Source organism: Vipera berus, assembly GCF_964194415.1.
Source record: "Vipera berus genome assembly, chromosome: 3".
Classification (NCBI taxonomy): domain Eukaryota; kingdom Metazoa; phylum Chordata; class Lepidosauria; order Squamata; family Viperidae; genus Vipera; species Vipera berus.
Window position 1 is genome coordinate 195,432,982 of NC_138204.1, and position 24,613 is coordinate 195,457,594.

The 24,613-nt window shown below is 35.8% G+C and overlaps 1 protein-coding gene across 2 annotated transcripts in view; it reads left to right on the top strand.

Moving 5' to 3' along the window:
• ZFPM2 (zinc finger protein, FOG family member 2) overlaps positions 1–24,613 on the top strand; it is a gene marked incomplete at both ends in the record, with an annotated part of 365,245 nt that overhangs the window by 71,103 nt on the left and 269,529 nt on the right. The window contains 2 exons of one of the 2 annotated variants that reach the window (XM_081325400.1): positions 13,306–13,464; positions 23,771–23,872. In XM_081325400.1, the coding sequence (XP_081181526.1) occupies positions 13,306–13,464; positions 23,771–23,872 (261 nt within the window). The remainder of the gene's footprint in view (positions 1–13,305; positions 13,465–23,770; positions 23,873–24,613) is intronic. The other variant, XM_081325401.1, reaches the window with a different exon arrangement.

A 24,613-nucleotide genomic window follows, 5' to 3' on the forward strand; every position in this document is an offset into this window, starting at 1 on the left:
CCTCCCCAAACACTTCTTTTATAGAGAGCTCAGGGCGTGGTCTCCCTGTGCCTCCTCCCGAGGAGTCCCATAGTCTTTCTTTGTTTGTCCCTGCTCGTCTGCCTCCTACGTCGGGCGTCCTTGAACAGGGCCAGCTGTGGGTCATCATCCTCCGCACTCTCGGGCTCACACAGCTGAGAAGAGGTCCCCGGCTGAGGACTCTGCAAAGCCTCCAAATCATCATCAGCCGGTTCGTTTCCCTCCTCCCCCACATCTGAGTCCTCCGATACATCGGACCCGGCTGTCGGACCCACCGGCTGGCCCTGAGTCACAACACTATCATACTATTCTTTTCAAGTAATGAAATAAGCAAGCAATGCGCAAAAGAAATTACAAGTATTTATTTATTTATTTATTTATTTATTTATTTATTTATTTATTTATTTATTTATTTGATTTATATACCGCCCTTCTCCTGAAGGACTCAGGGCAGTGTACAGGGCAATAAAATAAGAATACATTAGTTAAATAATTTTAAAACCCAAATCCATCAGGCCAGGCCGGCTTGTTCGAATAGATAAGTTTTTAGATCACGCCGGAAGGAGCAAAGGGCGGGGGCCATCTGGAGTTCAGCTGGTAAGCGGTTCCAAAGGATTGGTGCACCCACAGAGAATGCTCTCCCCCTGGGGGTCACCAGCCGACATTCTCTGACCGGTGGTACCTTGAGGAGGCCCTCTCTGTGGGAACGTACCGGACGGAGGGACGTTGACGCCGGCAGTAGGTGTTCCCGCAGGTAATCCGGACCCATGCCATGTAGGGCTTTGTATGTCATCACCAGCACCTTGAATTTCACTCGGAAGGCAACTGGAAGCCAGTGCAGCTCACGGAGCAGAGGTGTAATATGGGAGTATCGGGAGACCCCCAAAAGAACTCATGCAGCTGCACTCTGTACCAGCTGAAGCTTCCGAGTGGTTCTCAAGGGCAGCCCCATGTAAAGAGCATTGCAGTAGTCTAGACGAGAGGTCACAAGTGCATGGGTGACTGTACGCAAGGCATCCAGGTCCAGATAGGGTCGCAACTGGCGCACCAGACGAACCTGGGCGAAGGCCCCTCTAGTCACAGCTCCTATATGATCTTCTAAGGAGAGCTGTGAATCTAAGAGGACACCCAGATTGCGAGCCTTATCTACGGGGGGTAATAGCTCGCCCCCAATATTAAGAGATGGAATAATCTGAATTTCCTGACATGTACAGCCATTCAGTCTTGTCCGGGTTGAGTTGAAGCCTGTTCCTCCCCATCCAGACCCGGACCGCTTCCAGGCAACGGGACATCACGTCAAGGGCATCACTGGTGTGGTTTGGGGTCGAGATGAAAAGCTGGGTGTCATCAGCATACTGATGATATCCCACTCCAAAACCACGGATGATCTCACCTAGCGGCTTCATATAGATGTTAAACAGGAGAGGTGAGAGGACCGACCCCTGAGGAACTCCATAAATGAGAGGTCTCGGGGTCGATCTCTGCCCACCTGCCAACACCCACTGTGAACGTTCCAGAAGGTAGGAGGAGAACCACTGAAGAACAGTGCCTCCCACTCCCAATCTCCTGAGACGCCGCAGTAAGATACCATGGTATCAAAAGCCGCAGAGAGGTCTAATAGGACCAGGACAGAGGAATAACCCCTGTCCCGAGCTCGCCAGAGATCATTCATCAGAGCGACCAATGCCGTCTCCGTGCTGTGTCCGGGCCTGAAACCCGATTGGTATTTCCAGAGCACTTGACTTACTTTTATGTTTCTTGCTCTTTCTTGCAAATAGTTCACTATATTTTTTGCTGTCAGATAGGACTATTTTACTATTTAGTGTATTACTTTTCAGATTCATGCTCCTTTTTGCACCCTACGATGTAATATTCACTGCAAAACACTCAAATGTTCAGTCAACATGGTATACAAACTCACATTACCAACCAACACTTATCTAACATCACTCTTTATACATTTATCCATAAATACATTAAACAGTCAGGGGGACATTTCATTGTTTTATTTTATTCTCTGCTCAATGTTGAATTGTTCGCTAAGCATTCAATTCATTCCCATGCTTGTCTTTTATCATAAACCAATTCTCCAGCAGTCAGAAATCAACTTTGAACCCCCATACTGACAGAAAACTGCCTCTGAGTCACATGTATTATCATACACTTCGAAAATTACATACTTTGTGAATATTATAAAAAAATCTGAACCAATTAATACCAGAAATACAAAATGCTAAGATTATTTCATATGCATCACAAGCGGAGGATACTGAACATTGTAACCTAGCTAGGGATAGGGATAGAACAGAGTTGGTTAAAAAAAAAGCATAATCAGAAGTAAACCTTCCACTTATGCATGTGTCACCAAAGGAAATAGCTCTGGCAAAGCAATATACAGTAAATACTGTTAATGATCATGAAGGGAGTTATACAAATGGACATACTCCGAACAGTCAGTAATTCACAGACTACCACCAAATCCTTTACCAAATATGATTGATGAGCCAATAAAGATAAATTGTGCAACAATTTATAAGAGTACTGCAGAAATAGAATTGAACTTGTGACGCTTCAGGGAAACCTAGGATACAACATTTTATTTATTTATTTATTAAATTTATATGCCAGCTATTTCATGATAAGGCAACTCTGGCATGCAGGTTTACACCAAATATCTCTGGGGTTAAAAACAGTTCTGTTTATGAAGATTCTCAAGGAGAACAAGTGAAATGGCCAAAGGATAATCTGAATACTTCAAAAGAAGAAATGATCAGAGGCCAGCACTTAATGCCAAACTTCAATACGACCACTTTGCAAGAGAAGTAGATATCAGAACCAAATCCAGAGTTAAGTTAATCAAAACATTTGACAAAAATCTAACATGAAGACAACTAAAGTTAAATGCGTATTCTACACTTTCTTTAAATCAACAATTGTAATTTTATATGATTTTAGTGACCTTCCATAAGGTCCAGAACAAAATCTAGTCTGTACAATTCCTGCCCAGATTAAAGTCACACTGTACTTCCTAAGTTTGCTTATCGTAATATAATTTTTTTAATATTTGATTTTGATGTTTCAGTTAACAACTAAATGTGAATCTTTAAACATAACATAGAAAGATTGTAAAATAGTTGTGAAGTCAAGCTTATGTTTGGAGATTTCAGTTTATTTTCTGTATAGTTTTCTTGGCAATAAGGTAGAAAAAATTGTTTGGCGTTGCCTTCTTCTGTGATGTTTTTCTGACTTTCCACTCTAGCACACAGCAATGTGCAATCTCTGTGGTCTCCCATCAAAATACATGGGCAGACTTAGCATAGCATTTTAGCCTAGAGAGGGTTGAATAGGTTCTGTAATTTGTTCTGACTTAAAACACATCATAAAGTGATGTTTTAAATATTTTCTTTCTTTGCTTGTAGATAGATTAAAATATTCTTATTCCAAAATATTAGCTATATTTGGTTTTTCTTCAATAAACTCAGGTGGGATTCTTTGCCCAATTCAATTGGTTATGATTTAAATATAACAAGATGTCAAGCTTGACTTACATAAGTAGATAATAGTAATGGTATTTATGGTGATGTAAGTTTCTGTTGTTTTTACATATTCATATTTCCATTTGTATATATGAATTAAGTACATGTATAAATTATATTGTTCCTATGTCAGTAAGACACATTGGTTCTGTGATATAGAGATGGAGCATATAACTTCTGTGTGTGTGCATGTGTGTGTGTTGAATGGATATTCTAAATTAATCTGGCCTTTGAAGAAAGAAAAGTAAGTAGTGAATATTTAAACAGGAGATGCAAAATTTCCGGAAGAAATCAGTGTTCATTTTCTTTGATCTAGCATTGATCTTAATGCAAGGTTCACTTAATCGTAAGAAGTATGTTAATCACTAAACACACTGGAGTATTATTATAGGCTTCAAAGCTCTACTTACATCCTATTTTTATTTCTTATAAGAGATGTGAATAGGGAAAAAATCCTAACAGCAGTGTTCAGGATATATAACTTGTACAGTGTTTGAAAGATATTGAATGGATACATGGGACATGCTTTATTTTCACCTTATCCAATTTTACTTTACAACAAAAACACCATCAGCCTTTAGAATTTATTGTCAAAATATGTAAACTAGTCATAAAGGAGTATCTTCATTAAGGCTTGGTCAAGATTCCTTAAACTGGGATAAGGTTACTTTTTTGCTTATGGCACTATTACTAATAACTAGAGGTAGTGATAGTGTCATTTCCAGATAAAATATTTTCAATCAAGGTAAGTTCTCAATATGTTAGTCATGCTTAGAACATAGAATCTGGTAATATCATATAGTAAAAATATTGATATCAAAGAACAGGAATCTTCTTATTTGTATTTTTATATTCATATTTAAGTTAATATCCATTACCTGCAAAAACTGCCATTCATCAATACTATCTGATTTTGTATAAATGATGTAAGAGATAATATCACCTGATAGCCACAGTTCAAAGTGAAAAAAACTCTACTAAGGAGAAGATGGGTTGGATTAGATTAGATATCTCCCCTCAATGAAAATTTCATTGAGATCTCTTAAATAAGACAAGTGGAAGAACATTATTAAAAATACTGTAAAGTTCTAAACTACTTAAACATCTAAAGGCTTTTGAAAACTTTATATCCAAGCTTAGTTAATTCTGTCATGCACCAAGGTGCTAAAAGATTGAACAATGATGAATGTTAATCCACTTTTATAAAATCAAAGGGTTCATTTTTTTATTGTAAAGAAATTATTTGAATAAAACTTGACCCTTTCTTGAATAGTTTTTAGGTCAAATTGAACCCTGCGTTAAAATTCTCTAATATCTTCCTTGTATTAGCATTTCAAAACACAATTTAAATACCCATAGAGCTCTTTTTAATAAACTTTATAAAATTCAGGTAATTTCCTTCAACTTTCCTGATTGAAGAAAGGCAGTAGGCAAATATATATAAAAAGATGCACAGCTATGAGCAAAACCTGAAATCAATTATATATAAAAATAACATAACACATGGAACGAAATTAATCAAAAGAAAAAAAAAGTACTATATGATTCTCTAGTCTTCTACCTGCAGGCAAGGAACATAAAATGAAAAAAAAACTCCTGCACAACATTCTTCTCTCAGATAAGGAAAAAATTAATAAAAATGTTTCCTTCCTACAGATCCCCTGATGCAACTAAATGTTAAAAGTGAGCAGCTGCAGGAAAGAAACTTGTTCATTTAAAATACTTCCCATTTTCCTTGGCCAAAGAAAAATAGCTTTTGTCTTCTGGATTAACTCAATTACATCAGGTTTGTGTGAATCTGTAGTCTTCAAAAACAGTGCTATACCCTTCTTATCCTTGTCAAACTGCTGCAAAGTGACTTGAAATTATTTGCTTTTGTACAAGACACAGAGTTTGAGAAGAGAGGGAAGATGGATGAATGGGTGGAGATAGATAGATAGATAGATAGATAGATAGATAGATAGATAGATAGATAGATAGATAGATAGATAGATTTGACTTGCATTTAACATGAAACCATTCTAAAACTTCTATTCAAGTCTTCATTAAAAGGTCTGAATTATACTTAAGCAGTAGCAGAATGAGACTTTTTATGTATTTATTTAATTGAACTTGTATGTGGCCTCAATTAGGATTAAAGGAAAACATGAAAAACAAAAGATAAAACTCAGAAATGATGATGATGTTGATGTGAAAAAGAAGAGCACATCAGAGAGGAACACAACAAAGACTGCAATATGTAGGTAAAACAGAAGTCTAATATTAAGGAACAGATCATAACTACTGTATGTATCCAAGATTCTTTTGGAAGAGCCAGGTTGAAAAGCATGACAGTTTGAAATCCACATAACTAGAGGAATGTTGTTCTGCAGGGCAGGTGCAACCATTTAGAATTTTTATGATATATCATTGATTGAAAAAGAAATTAAATCTGAGGATAATCCTAGTTGAAAACTAAAGTAGGCCTATATTATCAATATTTATATACAGTAGCTCTATAGCATAAATTGTCTAGATCCAATAACTTAAGATTAGAATGTTTCAGCTATTAGTGTTTTACTGACCCATAGGTTCATTCAGATAGCTTCCAGCTTTTATTGTTTCATATTTCATAATAGATCAAGTTTGTATTTTTGTAGGACAGTTTAGGTAATATAATAGAGTATATTTAGATTTTAGATTTAGATTTTATTAGATTTATATACCGCCCTTTCCCGAAGGACTCAGGGCGGTTTACAGGGCATTTTAAAATCACATCAATATAAAATACAAAGTTAAAACAGAATTAAAAGATTAAATTATCCCTGAAAATAAAACCCCAGTTAAAATTCTCAGCCTGGGTCAGAGAGCTCAAAGAGCCAAGTCTTCAGGTCCCGGCGGAATGAGCGTAGGTCAGGGGCAGTCCTGAGCTCCACGGGCAGCTGGTTCCAGAGGGCAGGCGCACCCACAGAAAAGGTCCTCTCCCTGGGTGTTATCCACCGGCAATCTTTTACCGGCGGCACCCTGAGAAGACCCTCCCTCTGCGAGCGCACTGGACAAAGGGAACTTGATGCTATTGGTAGATTTGAAAATTCAATTTATCAAAACTCAATTTAGAGACTAATTTTTTAATGTTTTTTATTTAAATTAATTTTTTAATTCATCTGTTGAAATTACAAATACTGTTCTGGTGGTATATATTTTTAGGGATACTGGTAATTAAAAACTGTCAAAAATTCTCCAAAGAGAGGGGTGGGCCAACTGAAATTATCAAAAATATTCAAATTGTTATATTGAAAGTATAATGTTCTCTTAAGTTCGTAATTTAATAATTTATTTTTTAAATATAGTATTATAATTTTTATGCAGATTCATTTTCTATTTACTGTATTGTAGCTCCTGTAACTGATACTGCTTTAAATTTTGGTAAGCTACTTACAAGGTTCTGTCATGTGATGTAAGAATGGTGGCATACACAGTTAATCTAGATAAATGTTAAAAAGAGGGGACTAAGTTCTCTTTGGTCTAGTGCAGGGGTCAGCAACCTGAAACAGTGAAAGAGCCACTCGGAACCGGTTCTCTCACAAAAGGAAAAACTGGGAGCCGCAAAAAATGTGTGCACATGCGCGTAAATGCGCGCATGTGCAGAACAGGTTTTGACTGAAGAGTGGAGCCAAGGCGAGATATGCACCTACCCTGCATATTTGAATTGATTGGTTGAACTTTTTTAGTCCCACTTTTTTTGGTGGGGACTGCACATGGCAGAGGACTGGGAGCCGCAGGAGACGGCTGAAAGAGTCGCATGCAGCTCCGGAGCCGCGGGTTGCGGACCTGTGTCTTAGATTAAAAATATATACAGATTTCCTTCAATTTATGTTAGGGATATGTTCCCGCAAAACCTCACATTGGAATGTTAATGCAAGTCTCTGTAGAGAAGCCAGATTTTTTCTGTGTGAGCTTTTAAAACAACTTTTTTTTTAAAAAAAAGGTTCCTAAATTAGCTTTATCTGTTTTCTGGGCTTTCTTGGAAGTCTGAGAAGAGAAACTGTGAATCTGAATATGTAGACAATATTCCATTTCATCATAAACCAGCCTTATCAAGTGGAAATTGTGGACATAAGTGCTTGTGGAAGTTTTGTTTGTTGGTCATTCTGTTACTTTGAAATCATGGAAAGTAATACTTCTAATGTTGTGTTTGTCTCCAGGTCCCTTCTTTTGGTTGTGGGAAAAAGAGTTAAGATCCATTTATAATGTGTCCTTTAAAATAGTGTTATTATTGGCTCTTATAACATCTATAGTTTTATATTTTATTAATTTGATCTGTTGTATACTTTCTTGATATTCCTGTAGAGATAAAATAAAAATAATATATTTTTAAATAAGTAATATAAATACATGAGCTGTTGTGAACAATAAAGACATTCAACAAAGCTTTGCAACTGTGATTCAGTGTTTTTAAAAACTGGTTATCTGCCTATCTATTTATTTTTAATTTGGATATCTTACCTATAGCAGCCTGATTAAAAACTTAGAATATACTACTAGTCTAGCATAGCTCAAATGTAACAAACAGTTAATAATAAACAGTTAACTAGCTGTGCTAATTCCTTAATGTATTTACTGAGTGGACATTATTTGAGATGTAATATGAGTCATAGCTTTACTGCTTGAAGTTAGATAACACAAATCTAAGTTTATATTTTTCATAAAATAATTTTTATTATTTATTGGTAAATAATAATTTTATAAATACTTTAATATATAATTGTATATAATATTATTTAGATTATAATGCTATTTAATGAAAGTACTTTTAATGAAATTTTAGTAAACATAATTTTAATGATATTAACATACTAATTTCAAAATATAGCTTAACATAACTTATATAAATATTCTGTTTTGCCTCTGAACAGTAAGGCATTATTAGTACCTAGATGAATGTTTGTTGTTGTTAGCTGCGAAGTCGTGTACGATTGATCACGACCCTATGGACAACGTTCCTCCAGGCCTTCCTGTCCTCTACCATCTTCTGGAATCCATTTAAGCTCACGCCTACTGCTTCAGTGACTCCATCCAGCCACCTCATTCTCTGTCGTCCCCTTCTTCTATTGCCCTCAATCTTTCCAGCATTAGGCTCTTCTCCAGTGAGTTCTTCCTTCTCATTAGGTGGCCAAACTATTTGAGTTTTAGCCTTAGGATCTGGCCTTCTAAAGAGCAGTTAGGGTTGATCTCCTCTAGGACTGACCGGTTTGATCGCCTTGCAGTCCAAGGGACTCGCAGGAGTCTTCTCCAGCACCATAGTTCAAAGGCCTCAATTCTTTGGCGCTCAGCCTTTTTTATGGTCCAGCTTTCACTGCCATACATTGCAACTGGGAAGACCATAGCCTTGACTATACACACTTTTGTTGACAGGGTGATGTCTCTGCTTTTTAGTGTGCTGTCTAGATTTGCCATGGCTTTCCTCCCCAGGAGCAAGCGTCTTTTAATTTCTTGGCTGCGGTCCCCGCCTGCAGTGATCTTGGAGCCCAGGAAAATAAAGTCTGTCACTACCTCCATTTCTTCCCCATCTATTTGCCAGGAATTGAGAGGGCCGGATGCCATGATCTTGGTTTTCTTAATGTTAAGTTTCAACCCAAGTTTTGCACTCTCCTTCTTCACCTGCAACAAGAGGCTCTTTAGTTCTTCTTCACTTTCGGCCATTAGAGTGGTATCATCTGCATATCTTAGGTTGTTGATATTTCTTCTGGCAATCTTAATTCCAACTTTTGATTCCTCTAACCCTGCCTTTCTCATGATGTGCTCTGCATATAGGTTAAATAGGCAGGGTGACAGTATACAGCCTTGCCGGACTCCTTTCCCAATTTTGAACCAATCAGTGGTTCCGTGTCCAGTTCTCACTGTTGCTTCTTGGCCCACATATAGGTTTCTCAAGAGACAAATAAGATGGTCTGGTATGCCCATCTCTTTAAGAACTTGCCACAGTTTGTTATGATCCACACAATCAAAGGCTTTAGCATAGTCAATGAAGCAGAAGTAGATGTTTTTCTGGAACTCCCTAGCTTTCTCCATGATCCAACGTATGTTGGCAATTTGATCTCTAGTTCCTCTGCCTCTTTGAAATCCTTCCTGTGCTTCTGGTAGTTCTCGGTCCACATACTGCTGGAGTCTAGCTTGTAGGATTTTAAGCATAACTTTACTAGCATGAGAAATGAGTGCAATGGTGCGGTAGTTTGAACATTCTTTGGCACTGCCTTTCTTTGGAATTGGAATGTAAACTGATCTTTTCCAATCCTGTGGCCACTGTTGAGTTTTCCAAATTTGCTGGCAAATTGAGTGTAGCACTTTTACTGCATCGTCTTTTAAGATTTTGAATAGCTCAGCTGGAATACTATTGTGCTAAGCACATTGATTTGTGCTTCTTAGATTGTAAGCCACCCTGAGTCTTCGGAGAAGGGCGGGATATAAATGGGATAAAAAAATACTGTCACCTCCACTAGCTTTGTTGTCGTACAGCTTTTCTAAGGCCCACTTCACTTCACATTCTAGGATGTCTGGCTTGAGGTCAGGGACCACCTCACTGTGATTATCAGGGACATTAAGCTCATTCTTGTATAGTTCTGTGTAATTTTGCCACCTCTTCTTAATCTCTTCTGCCTCTGTGAGGTCCCTGCCATTTTGGTCCTTTATCATGGCCATTCTTGCATGAAACATTCCCTTCATCTCTCCAATTTTCTTGAAAAAATCTCTGGTCCTCCGTATTCTATTGTTTTCTTCTATTTGTTTGCACTGTTCATTTAAGAAGGCATTCTTATCTCTTCTAGCTATTCTTTGGAATTCTGCATTCAATTGGGCATATCTTTTTTTTCTCCCTTGCCTTTCGCTTCCCTCCTTTCCTAAGCTATTTGCAAAGCTTCCTCAGACAGCCATTTTGCTTTCTTGCATTTCTTTTTCTTTGGGATGGTTTTGGTTGCTACCTGTTGTACAGTGTTGCGAACCTCTGTCCATAGTTCTTTAGGCACTCTATCAGATCTAATTCCTTAAATCTATTTGTCACCTCTACTGTATATTCAACAGGGATATGATTTAATTCATACCTGAGTGGCCTAGTGCTTTTTCCTACTTTCTTCAGTTTAAGCCTAAACTTTGCAACGAGAAGCTCATGGTCTGAGCCACAGTCAGCTCCTGGTCTTGTTTTTACTGACTGTATAGAGCTTCTCCATCTTTGGCTGCAGAGCATATAGTCTGTCTGATTTCTGTGTTGACCGTCTGGTGATGTCCATGTGTAGAGCCGTCTCTTGTGTTGTTGAAAAAGAGTGTTTGCTATGACCATCGTATTTTCTTGACAAAATTCTATCAGCCTGTGCCCTGCTTCATTTTGTACTCCAAGGCCAAACTTGCCTGTTATTCCGGTTATCTTTTAGCTTCCTACTTTAGCGTTCCAATCCCCCATGATGATAAGGACATCATTTTTTGGTGTTAGTTCTATAAGGTGCTGTAGGGCTTCATAGAACCGGTGAATTTCATCCTCTTCAGCACCGGTGGTTGGGGCATAGACTTGGACTACTGTGATATTGAATGGTTTGCCTTGGATTCGAACTGAGATCATTCTGTCATTTTGAGGATTGTATCCCAGTATTGCTTTTCCTACTCTTTTATTGACTATGAAGGCTACTCCATTTTTTCTGAGGGATTCTTGCCCGCAGTAGTATACCTGATTGTCATCTGAATTAAATTCACCCATTCCTGTCCATTTTAGTTCGCTGATTCCTAAGATGTCGATGTTCAGTCTTGTCATTTCTTGTTTGACCACGTCCAGCTTGCCTTGTTTCATGGATCTTACATTCCAGGTTCCTATGGAGAAAAAAATCTTTACAGCATCGGACTTTCCTTTCATCACCAGACACATCCACAGCTGAGCGTCCTTTCGGCTTTGGCCCAGTCGCTTCATACTTTCTGGCGCTACTAGTACTAGCCCTCTGCTCTTCCCCAGTAGCATATTGGACGCCTTCCGACCTGAGGGACTCATCTTCCAGCGTCATATCGTTTTTCCTTTTGGTACTGTCCATAGGGTTTTCATGGCAAAGATACTGGAGTGGGTTGCCATTTCCTTCTCCAGTGGATCACGTTTTGTCAGAACTCTCTCCTATGACCTTTCCGTCTTGGGTGGCCCTGCACGGCATAGCTCATAGCTTCATTGAATTACGCAAGCCCCTTCGCCACGACAAGGCAGTAATCCATGAAGGAGCAGATGAATGACATCCAGATAATTCTAAAAAAGTAGATTGTAACTTTGGTTAGACTTAACAGCAGCTATGGCAGACTACAATACTTCCATATCTGTTGCTGAGGAAATTACATGGACATGTAGGGACTGAGTTGACGTAAATGAAATTATTCTTTTTTTACATGTTCTCTTCATTAATTTTAAAATACTGGAATTTATATTAATCAGGAAGGGGGGCAAACAGGATCAAATTACAAAAAATATTTGGACTATAATCTCTATAATCTCTCCACCTTATGTTCCTAATAATGACTATATCCAGAGTTACAGTAGGTAAATAATTTCTTGAACAACAGAACCTGTCTTCTAACTTTAATATTTTGCTTATTTAAATGACTCGTATAAAACATCATTGTTTTTATCACCCCACCAAAACTGTCCAACCCTGACAATAGACTTAGCTGTCAAGTTTGTTTGTTTTAATGTATTTAGAGTTGTTGGATATGAGATAGGTGGCAAATAAATTTTCTCATTAAATAAATAAATAGTATCCCTTCTTGTTGCATGTAGATGAATAAATTTAGATCAGCTGTCAAACCGTTTTATATTGTATCATTAATGGGATCTAGCTGATTTTCAGTCTTTCCTGATCATTTCTTTTTAGGACTTTCCAAGATTGTAGATTGTTAAACTCTCAGAATAAGTAGAAAGGGAAAAATGCATTTCTGGGAACAGATATAATGTATAAGATCTACTTGTAGGACACTACTTGTTGGACCATAGAATTGTTCCTTGGGCCCAAGCACAGGTAATGGCACTCAGAGTAATGTTGTTACTCTAATTGGTCTGCTTTGGTGCAACAACATACTTAAAACTGCCATGAAATTTCTAGTAATATAAGAATTCTTTCTCTGTCCCTAGTGACTTCCAACAAATATGCCATTAGTAACACATTTGTACATTTTCTAGCAGTTCAATTATTTAATTTCTTTGAGTTTCCTACAGGGAATAAGTTTGCCTCTGGGAGTAGATTACATGAAGTTTAGTCATCATTTTATATGGATTTTGTATATCTGTTCTGTTGCTGTTCAGATCTCACATCTTGAAGCTTTAAATTATTTCAGACAAATTTGCTGAATATGAATTCAGAATTTGTTTTTAGCTTCAGTGCTTGTATCTTCCTCTTAAAAACGATCCAGCAGCTATAGGATTTTGTTAATCTCAATTAATCTTGTAACTAAACAGAGTCAGTACTTGGATTGGAATCACCTGGAACTGCTATAGGTGAAAGCTATACTAGAAAATAACAACAACAACAATAATATCTCTGAATAAGACAATGGCAAGGTAATACAGGGAAGTAAATTCATGAATAGAAAGGGTCAGTGGCTGAATTTCACTCAAGGACACGTTTAAGGAAAGTATCTCTAACTTTTGTTTTTGTTTTCTGGTTGATCACCTGTTTATACATACAGAGTCCCAAATAAAATCTTTTAGATGTGGCTTTTGCTGCTATATTGGTACAATGTTCTTGTTTTTTTAAAGGCCCCCTTGAAGATTCTGTTGAGGATGAAGAGGAAGAGTGCCTATCTGAGGAAAATGACATTATCTCCAAAGAAGACTTTCCCCTGGAGGGAAACTTTTCTGCAGAATTTGAGTCTGGAAATCTGAACTGTGAAGATGTGGAATACTTTTGTAATAAAGGTAATCAGTATTATGCAGTTCTTGGTTTAGGCATCATGTAAATTGATTTGTTTTCTTTGGGACTGTCTTATAAAATGATTCCTTGGACATTATAGGACATATCTCTTTCTGGGAGAGCAATATGTGAAATAATGGCAACTTCTTAGTAACCTTTTTCATAGCCAATTGTGTCTTACTGTTTTATTGACTATAGTACACCAACTTTTCTGCCTACTGAGGTAATCTGTGAGGTCAGCTTGAGAAACCACAGGCTATAATGCTACTCTTGTTTGATGCTAGATTGATTGATTTGTTGATTATATGTCATCAAATTATTTTCAGTTCCTAACAAACACATAGATAAAATTTCTCTACACTGGTCTTTCAGATCCTCCAGCATTCTTTTCTTCTCTTTTCCCCCCACTTTTCTCAGCATTAGAGCCTTTTCCAGAAAGCTGCATATAATGTGTCCAAAGTAGAATCATTTGAGCCTTGTCCTTTTTGTCTTGAGCAAGACCACTCGGCTGATTTTTAGATGATCCAATGGTTTCATTTCTTGGCTATCCATATTTTCAGCAGTCTACTGCAAAACCAAGTTCACAGGAGTCAATATTGTCTCTATTCTCTTTCCTCAAAGTTCAATTTCACTCCCATGGTGTGTCACAGGGAATGCCATGGTTTACATGATTCTGATCTTTGTGATAGAGATATCACAACAACTGATATCACAGCATCTTTTCCATGGCTTTCATGCCTATACCAAGTGCTAATCTAGAGCATGTTTATTCCTTTAATATTGATGGCTGAACCTAGAATGGAGAAGATCTCTATAAATTTAATGTCTTTCTCCTGGTTATTCTACATGTTAATCTTAATATTTAATCTTAATCCCTTTTTCCACTTTTCTCCTTTTATTACAGAACTTGTAGATCCTTTTCAGTTTTAACTATCAGGGTAATGTCACCAGCATAGCTCAGATTATTGATGCATCTTTCTCCAGTTTTAAAACTATGCTGATCATTTTCCAAAACAGCTTCCTTTAACATATATTCAGCATATTGGTTGAATAAAAAAGAGGAACATATACAGCCTTGTTTTACACTTTTGCCAATATTAAGATAGTCTGTTTTCTGATATTTTTAAAATGTATTTATTGCTATGTCACTGTTTGGGGTGACTTTAGTACTTTAGTATTGTCCCTACTAATTCCGGACTTCATATACAAGGAATTCCCATTTTTCTGAGTACATGCCACAGTGTGACATGGTCAACATTATTGATATAATCTTTCTATTATCAGTAAAGCACATTGTATATGCATACGCATATACATATGTTTGTATAAATGATGTAGTCAGTTTATTTTTTAACACAAATTTATAGACCATCCAATTCCCAATAACTTTGTGGCTTACAATTTAAAAAATGCAAAAAACAAAATAACCATAGCAAATATTGGCAGTCTGAAGACAAATGTAAAATATACATGCAAAAAAAAATCCAAGAGGAACTCAATGTTCAATTGGCCCCAAGGGTCATGGTGCCTCACTATCATCCAAGCTCTACTGTTAGCCATTTGCAAAGTTCTCAGTATATAAAACTGCATAAATTGGTACTAGATTTACTGCTACTTTGTGTAGCATTATATCTAGGGTGTTTAGCAGTTCATGTAATAACATCAGCCTGAACAGTTTTCATTATTTGTTTCTTAAAGAAATTGGTAAGATTCTTAATTTGCTTTGTGCCACTACCAGCCTCTTAGATTACTTTTTGGTTTGGCTTAAAAAAGTCCCCAAAGCAAGCACTTCTTTCAAAATTTTCCTGAGATAATTAACTTTTTTTTTTGCCACAGGCACATTCCTTCTCACATAAGAGGTCACAAGTTTAAAGAATGGCCTTTGGATGACTATAGACGAGTATCCAGGTGCAGGTCCAGGAACTCTTACAATAAATGGATCATCAATTTCAGCATGGAGACAGCCTTGGTTGCCCTAATGGACTATCTGCACCAGGATAAAAACAAGGAAACAGTCATTGATTAAGATGGGCAGGCATACAAATTGAACAAATAAATAAACAAACAAACAAACACATTTCTATTGATACTCTTGGATCTCTTAGCCACTTTTAATCATGGTATTTTTTAAGCATGCTTGAAGGAGCTGAAAATAGGAAACACTATTCTCTGTAGTTTCTCTCTTAACTTCTTGGTGCTGTCAGGAGGTGCTATTAAAGATACTTGATACTTTTGGGAATACACATACATACATACATGTACACAGCTGTTTCAAAGGCTCATAGGAATATTTGGTGCCAGGTGATATTTGTATGTTGACTCTTCCAGCCAAGTTTGGTGTTGGATGTTTTAAAAATTCAGGGTGTCTATATGGTAAGGGTCTGGATATGAATAACAACTTGAAGTCAGAAAGATAGAGTTGGTGCTGATTCTAGGAGTTAGGCTTCAGAATTTGAGTGTTTTAACTAAGGATGTCAGCATTCATTTACACTGACCCCATTGTTATTCAATTTAGCTTTTTTTCCTGCCGCATTTGTAGGGACCTTTTTGGTGCACCATTTTAATGCTAATGAAATCCTTGACAAACTGGAAAAGTTCCTATTATCTCTCCCACTTTCTGACTTCAGGTGACCATGTGTAAATATTTCTGCAGCTTTTGTATTTTGTTCTAACAAACACCTTATTTGCTGTCTTTTTTCTTCTTTTGGTGTGTGTATATTAAAGATAATCAGAAAGGTCAAGTTATTTTTTTTAAAAAAAAGATGCTTTGAATCAGTAATGATTTTCTACCTCCTCAACAATATCTTTTGTATTTTTCTAATGCTAAGCAGCTAAAAGCAGAATCAAGACAAGGCAGTTCTACTAGGAAAGTAGAAATTGCTCTTTTTTCTTAACAGGATTAAGAAGTCCCATGCTTTGCATGTCTTGGATTTAGTGATGAATTTTCCAGGGCGTGCTTAGTCCAAAGAGTTCTAAAGGGAAGGGAAAAAAAGAAACTCCCAAAAAGCCAATATGACTTTGTTTTTTCCTTGCTGGAGGAACTGTTTGTGCAAATCGTCTATAAGCTTATTGACCTGCATCTTTGACTCCTTGTTTTCTCTAGATTTGACTGGAGTGTAGACACTGATAGAGCCGTGATAGAGGTGATTGAACAGCCCCTAGCTTGGCTTGGCATCAAGCCCCACAACCCCCTTAGGACTGACGTTATCATTCTCTGAAAATACTTCATGTTTTCTCAAGCTAACACAGTCTTTTTTTAAAAAAAATTAATTCATCCCGGAGCCTTTATGTAGGTATTTTAAAGAAAATGAAGGACACAGTAATTTTTGGTAAACAAAGATAGTGTATAATGTATGATGAGAGACATCTCTTAAAATAATGGGATAAAATAACAAAGTTACTGTTTATAATTTGTGAAAATGGTTTTAAAAATCATCACTATCAGATGTCTTATTTTATATACAAAAGTGAAGGAATTTTCTCTTAGATTTCTCTTTCATCGAAGAATTTTCTAATTATTTACTCAAGTATATGCACCCTGTGTGTATGTATGTGTATTCCTCTGCTGTTCTTTTTCTAAAGCTTGAGGTTGCTTTTTCAGAATGAGTAGTTGCTACAAAAGTAAAAAAAAATAATCAGAAGGATTATTGTTCTGCAATTATGGTTCTTCTGGAATATGACTTGTTTTCTTTAAGATCAGATACTGCAATCTGTTTTAAACGAACATTTTAAATCTATAAAAATCTGCTTCTGGTTTTACCTTTCCTGGAAGCAAACAGGGATAGCTAAAATTAAAATATAAGCACACACACTGACCTTTTTGATTACCACATTTGAGGTCAAAAAGTATTCCTTTTGTAGGTCAATTGAACTTAACTTTGAGGGAAATTTCTTGTAAAATAAATAAATAAATAAATATTTGTTCTGGAATGTATTTAGTTTCCAGTTATGGCATACTGGTGTTAATGTTCAGTAAAAATATGGAGAATATTTGACCCTATAGTTTGACACTGAATATTTGACCCTGTGCCCTAATAAACCCTATAGTTATTTGTTTCCAAATACTCAATTTTATGTAAATTGCATACTCAGGAAATTAAATATCCTTTAAAATGTTCTTTCAGATCTCCTTTTCAGTGCTACCTATATCACACAATAGCACATGTCCAATTCCTGGTGAATTTTTAGGATCTTCTGTATTCTGGACTTCTTCAGAAAGACGTTGTATTGGTCAGTCCACTTCTGTCAGAGATACAGTAATGACCTTGGTGGATTCCAAGCAACTTGTTAGCTTTCTCTTTCAATTGTCATGATGTCATCTAAAATACAGTGATAATATGCCATATCATTAAAACACTTCCTTGACTTTAGTTCAAGCAGACATTACAAAAACACTATTCATATAGAATATATACAGAGATCATACTAAGGAGGCATACAGAAATATGCAGTGCTTGATAACCTTCTTGTCTGTAAATAATTGTCCTCTAAAGAAATTGGTCAGCTTAGTGTTTCCAGAAGAAAAACCTTTTGGTATGTATGTTGTGTATGAATATTTCAGGAATGTCAATAACAGAAGATTTCCTGCAGCTGTAGAATGGGAGTTTGCTTCAGTAGGGCAACAACTTTGTCAAAAGCCATAGTCTTACCTGGATCCTTATTAATGAAGACCCAGATAGTTCAGCTGTACGATACCTATTTGCACATTCAAGATCTCAAGCTCAGTTCCCATATTTTGTGTTTGATGGAAATCTGGCGAGTTGCCTGGTTGGAGAACCTATTGACAGTTAATGTGGGCAGTGCTCAAGTCCAGCATTATCTACCACCATCACATAATTGATTCTGATTTAACTGGATAATTCTTCAGCATTTTTGATTAATATTGGTAACCATGAAAGAGGGTAAAGAAGACAGGCTGGTTATTGAAAATATCACCATATGTCTTATTATAATTCATCTGTGATGTATTCCATTGTATGTGAGATGGTCCACAGAATTAACATGGAAATTAGCAGATCCAACAGAAACTTAAACTTACTTTTGTAACCTGTACAGAGGTCATTCACAGTGTTAGAAAGATAACTCTGAATGCTTAGTTTAAGGATTCAATTGTTATATTTCTTTTCTGGAATATACATTATAAATACATGCAAAGGATGTTATATTCTGGTACTTATGGTAGATGTAAAACTTCCAATTAACATAACTCAATTGGGTTTTTTTGCTATGGAAATTATAAAATAATTCTATATTAATGTTAATGTTCATATACATTATTCCCAAATTTTGGCATAATATTTTGAAGCATTTATATTATAATCTCCATTTTGATCACTATCCCATGGGATATGATTGGTTTTTCTTTTTCTGTTTTGTAATTGGAAAACTGCATTTCACATAAAAAGCAACATAGTACCTGTCACAAGCATTTTTTAAAATGTCACTTTGTAAGTAATAAGCACCTATTACTAAGTGATAGGCAGCAGTCAAGAGGAAAAAAGCACGAAAACATGGGGTAAAATAGACCTAAATTATTGCTGCAGAAAACCTGTTATTATCTCCCCCTTCATTCCTTTTGACCATAACTGTTGAGATAAAGTTGGGTTTCAGAAAAGAAACATATAAATGAGAAATTTTAAAAAGATAGAATATAATATCATGCAGTTTTATTCTTCTATATATTCAGTACAGTTTTGGTCTCAAAAAGTATACATCATATAATATTGAATATGATTTTGAAAGACAGTATGTGTATAAATGCAAAGATTGAGAAGAAACTGGCTTAAAGAACACATTTAAATATTGATTTAAATGCAGATTTTCATATTTTTAACTTACTGAATTTATGCGTGATGCAGGCAGAACTAACAGACTGAAAAAAAAAAACATTAAATTTTAAAATGCCACATTCAGCTAATACATGTTGATTCAATTTTTTTACCTCAAGATGAAATCCAGAAGTCCAGTAGCCTAAAATTGCATGAAAATGTGTTGGAGAAGTTCAGCAGACTAAAGTCGCATGCTCAGACTTCTTAAAGTGGGAGGCAGGAATAATATTGGGCCCTAAGTATCTGGAAATACTGTAATATACATTAATTGAACCTTTATCAAGCTGGTCACCTCCAGATGTGTTGGAGAAATCCAGCAGATTAAAGTTGAATGCTCAAAATTCTCAAGCTGAGAAGCAGGGAAATATTGGGGCCCAGGAAATGTATCTGGGATTTGTATAGTTCTCTTAGCATGCCGTAATTTGATGCAGAGCTCGTTGATAACTGAATGCTTTATTGCATGACTTTGTAGGGAAAAAATATGGTTGTCCATTAAATAAGGGTTGTAGGGTTTAAATAATGTCAGCTTTTTCCTGGCATAATGTTGCTGAACTTTAATAACATGAGAGAGCTTTGTAAATTGTGCTTATTTTCCTGTACCTCTGATAATTTTGAGACATAGAGCAAGGATGTGCAACCTGTGTCAGTCCTGCCTTAAAGTTAGAACATTTTGTTGACATTAATTTTCTCCTGGTGTAATTATGATTGTATGTGAACAGTTCTCCAGTAGCATTTCATCTCTATTGAAGCAAGGTATCTTATTTGGAGTCTTACATTGTTCTATACAGTATTTTATTTTTTTATTTTATTTTAATTCCATTTATATCCCGCCCTTCTCCGAAGACTCAGGGCGGCTTACAAGCTTAGCAGTATACATCTGGGATAAAACTGCAGCATGAAATGCAGAGATTCAGTTCAAACAAGTAAAGCAACTATGTAAAGAATGAAGTGTGGAATTTTTTTAATCACACTTTTGTTTTTGTGAACTTTTTCTACTTTTAAAAAACTTTTTTGCCTACTCTAGGTAGAGATGGTAGCAAAAGGAACAAAAATTGTTTACCTATAGCTGTTTCCTATAGTGTTTCTTACATGTTTGCCATTATATTTTGCTTATATTTTGACTGACTGATGTAAAAATGAACGGCAAGGCTTGGCAACTCTGCAGGAATGTTCTGTCTGTTTTTATATTTTTGAAACTCCTTGTAATTTTGTGCAGTTTATACAAATATTAGACATGCAACCAGCAGCAGAAACAAGGCCTGTCTCTGGACTCCAAAATGTAATGTTCTATTTATGGAATGTAGTATCATTTAAGGTCAGCAGTTTGGAATAAAGCATTAATATCTGGAAGACAATGACAGTCAAAGTATTAGGAGCTTGATGAAAAGTATGTTTTACAACTTTTTGAAAGTTAACATATTAGGGTCCTCAGCTAAGCAGGCAGGCAAATAATTGACATATAGAGAAAGCTTTACTTTAGGTTGACTCACAATTTATTGATGGATTTATTGATGGACTAACCAATCAGATTTATAAGGTCACTCATCTATCACATGAAACTCTGGGTGGAAAACATACAATATTAAACTTACAATAAAATAACAAAATGAATCTTCAGTAATTCTGTATGAATTTTGGAAGCAAAGTTTTAATTCAGGTTTTGGGTTTGGTACTGCTGGCACTTTAGTTTTATATGTGTGCTTTCAATAAAAAGCACACCTGAACTTTGTCCAAATTTTCTACATTTCCCCCTCTGTCTTTTAGGCAGCTTTCCATTTGTACCGGGAAGTCCTTACTGAAAGCTATCTTGTCTGATGATAAAACCATGAGTGTATGTTGCTCTTACATTTTTCATCTCTTTTATGACCTTATCTTTCACAAGCAGCTTCTGTGAAGGTATCCTAACTATAGAAAGCACCTGGAAAACATATATGATATCTATGCTGTGATAAGCAGTTGTGAACAAGAAACTAGACCTGTCAGTTCTGAACTGTTCATTGTTAAAAAAATACTTTGTAGATATAGGTGATTGGAAAGCACATTATAGGGGAACCAACAGCTGCTGTGATACTCAGTCAAGAAAAAAAACACCTCTCAGTAGTTCTGTTGCATAAGAATGAACGCACACATGCACACACACTCATACACAAAGTATAAAGCATCTGAGATACATAAATTGAATAATGCAATGTGGGAAATACTGGAACTTCGGTTCTTTTTTTGTATTGTATTTTTAACCCATTGATTTAAAAAAGAAAAAGGAAAAAGGAAAAGAAAGAATACATATAAAAATGAAAAAAAATAAAGTACGTAAACAAGGATTTTTTAAGCATTGTAGATTTCGGTTACATTTTTCAGTTCTGTATTTCATTAACTACTTTAAATATCTAAGTGTATTAAATCATTCTTAAAAATACCAATCTTTAAAATCCAAATAATATATAAATATAAAAATCAGTAGTCAGCATAGTATAAAGCAAGATTCAGAATTATGTAACTTTTGTCTGAGCCGTGGAAATTTTATGTTAAGAGACACCCAAATTTCAAATATGGTAGAACCTACTGTATATTTACAATGGTAATCTAGAATTGTTTCCAAATCACATTAGATTTTGTGTCAGATCAATTTTAAGATACAAGATTAAGTAAGACATTGAGGCATTCTTCTGGAGCTTAGTAGCCATTCTTCTGTAGAAGGAATTACGTGCAGTCCTTGACTTACAACTACAATTGGTTCTGGAAAATTCCATCATTAAGCAATGCAGTTATTAAGGGAAGCATCCCATGGCCACACCTGATGGCCTTTTTTGGCATTGTCCTTAATAAAATCACCACAGTTGTTAAGTGGCTGTGATTTGCAACCTTCTCCTGCCCTCTCCCCACTGACTTTGTTCGAGTTGGCTGGGAAGATCGCAAATGGTGATCATGCAACCTCAGGATACTACAGCTGTCATAAATGCAAAATTATTGTAAATTATTTTGATCAGTGCTATTGTAACTTCAGATGGTTGCTAAATGAATGGTCATAAGTCATGGACTACTTGTAAGCATATTTTCCCAAGAGGAGTACTTCTTGCAACCATTACCCTATACAGAGCTAATACAATATGCTTTGAAGGAATGTGAGATTTAGGAATATTTAATTGAAAAATAGCAGGTTAGAAAGGAAATTCAGCTTTTAAAATTTATTTCATTCAGTTCTAAATCATTTGGGGAAATTGTTGCTTTTTATTGTGCAACATTGCTATCAAATATGGAAACTTAACAAAACTCTTCTAATGTTTAGAAAATTAACTGTCCATTTTAGTGATTGTTAGGCATGGAGCTAGCTCATTAACCTTTTTAAAGCCATATTCTCTCAGTCTTAGGAAGAAGGCAATGGCAAATCACCTCTTGAAAATCTTGCCAAGAAAACTACAGGGACTTAGACACATCCACACACACACACACAAAAGCAAGCTTCTCAGGTTTTTTCTAAGCATAGTATTTAGCGTGAATTGAATATTCTTCCATTTCCATTGTTGTGTATCAGTTATTGTATCTAAGTTCTGCGTCCATTTGATTAAACAACCTTTAGATTTTTCAGTTTCCAAGTTGTATTTCACTAACAAATTTGTAAATAAAACTCAGTAAATCCTTCGTATAAGATTTTTAAATTCAGTCAAATCTCTGTGTTTCCCTCCTTGTTTTAGCAGTTCCTTTAAAATTGTGTTTTTCAAACTTGGCACCTTTAAGATATATGGACTTCAACTCCCAGAATTCCCTGTCAGTGCCCATATATCTTACTCACATATCTTAAAAGTTTCAAGTTTGAAAAATACTGCTTTAAAGCCATACTGGTTGTCTGAAGATACTGAAACCATTCTGGTGGTTCAAATCATTCCTAAAAGAAACTCAAAGGGTTTTTATCTTTGTCTTATTAATAAACAAATCTTGCAGTCTGTAAGGTTTGTTACCTGTCCACTGAGCAAATTTCTTTGTCCTTTGCTTTTCAAGAAAATAAATATTCAATAACGAGGCAAGATGTGATAAGCCTGGATGGATTCTTTTCCTGTATTTATCCGAAATTTTTAACTTCAATGGTAGACATATTTGATTCCTGGAAATATAGGTGTCAGGGTTCACTCTGACTGCATTGTGCTTTCTGAGCTGTCTGTATTTCCCAACAAACCTGAACATTTACTGATTTATTTATTAAAACATTTCAATGGATGGTAGTTCTATGGTCAAGAAATGTACAGTCTCATTAGAGTAATGTTACTTTGCAGAAGTGAAATCAGATTTCAAAATCAGGTAGGGAAACTCTGCCAGAGCTGGATAAAAAGGGTTTTCTGAATTTCAGGAATCATTTAAACAAACTAACAAACGAATCATTTACTGTGCATCTAGTAAGAAAATTGAAACCAATTGGTTTCTATTTTAGAGTCTCTTGAAATAAAAGAAGTCCATATTAATGGTATACATTTCTTTGGCAAATTGATAGGTGATGAAGAGGGCAGCCAAGAAGCAGCAGATTCTGATGGGGATGCACGTTCGGATAAACCAGGACCGCTTACACTTGAGACAGAAGACTGGGATGGACCAGGTAAGGGAGTATCTAAGGAAAAGAAAAGAACAGCTTATATGTGAAAACTCAGTGCTATAATAGTTTACCTGTTGAACCGCATCTGCAGCTGATTCAGTGGTTAAAAGTGGATTCTAAAGCTAAGAAGTAATGTTTGAAAAGATATGGCAGAAGTATATCTTTTATATAGAAGCAACACAGAAATTAATAGTTGATTTTAACTACACAGATTATGATATTCTTTAGTTAGATTTTTTTTCCAAATGCAAATATCTATATACTACTAAATGCAAGTATTGACATACTGCTAAAACTTTTGTGTCTGTTTGATTGTTTGTAACCTTCAGTTGGGGTATCATTCTTGAATCAGTATCCTTCAAATGAGCAAACTTTGGGACCTTAGTCTCTTGTGGGATGAAATTTGGCATAATTGTGGCCACTTCAGTGCTGTGGTGAGCTGCAGTCATGTGATCGTCAATTTAGGTAATGAAATATCTCTGAAATGATGACTCAGCAGGTCACGGATTGTCTAGTTATGACTAAAATGCAAAGATTTATCTCAAGATCTGTTTAAAATGCCATTTGTGGAAATGTTTCCACATAGGAGAATGGTGTGTAATCTGGTAATGAACTCATACTTGATTGCCCTTGTCATTAGCATTTGTGTTGACTTCTTTTAGGAATAAAACAGCTTTGAAATGAAGTTAAGATATGAAATTCACAGTCTTCAAGTTCAACAATAATAATAATAATATTTATTGC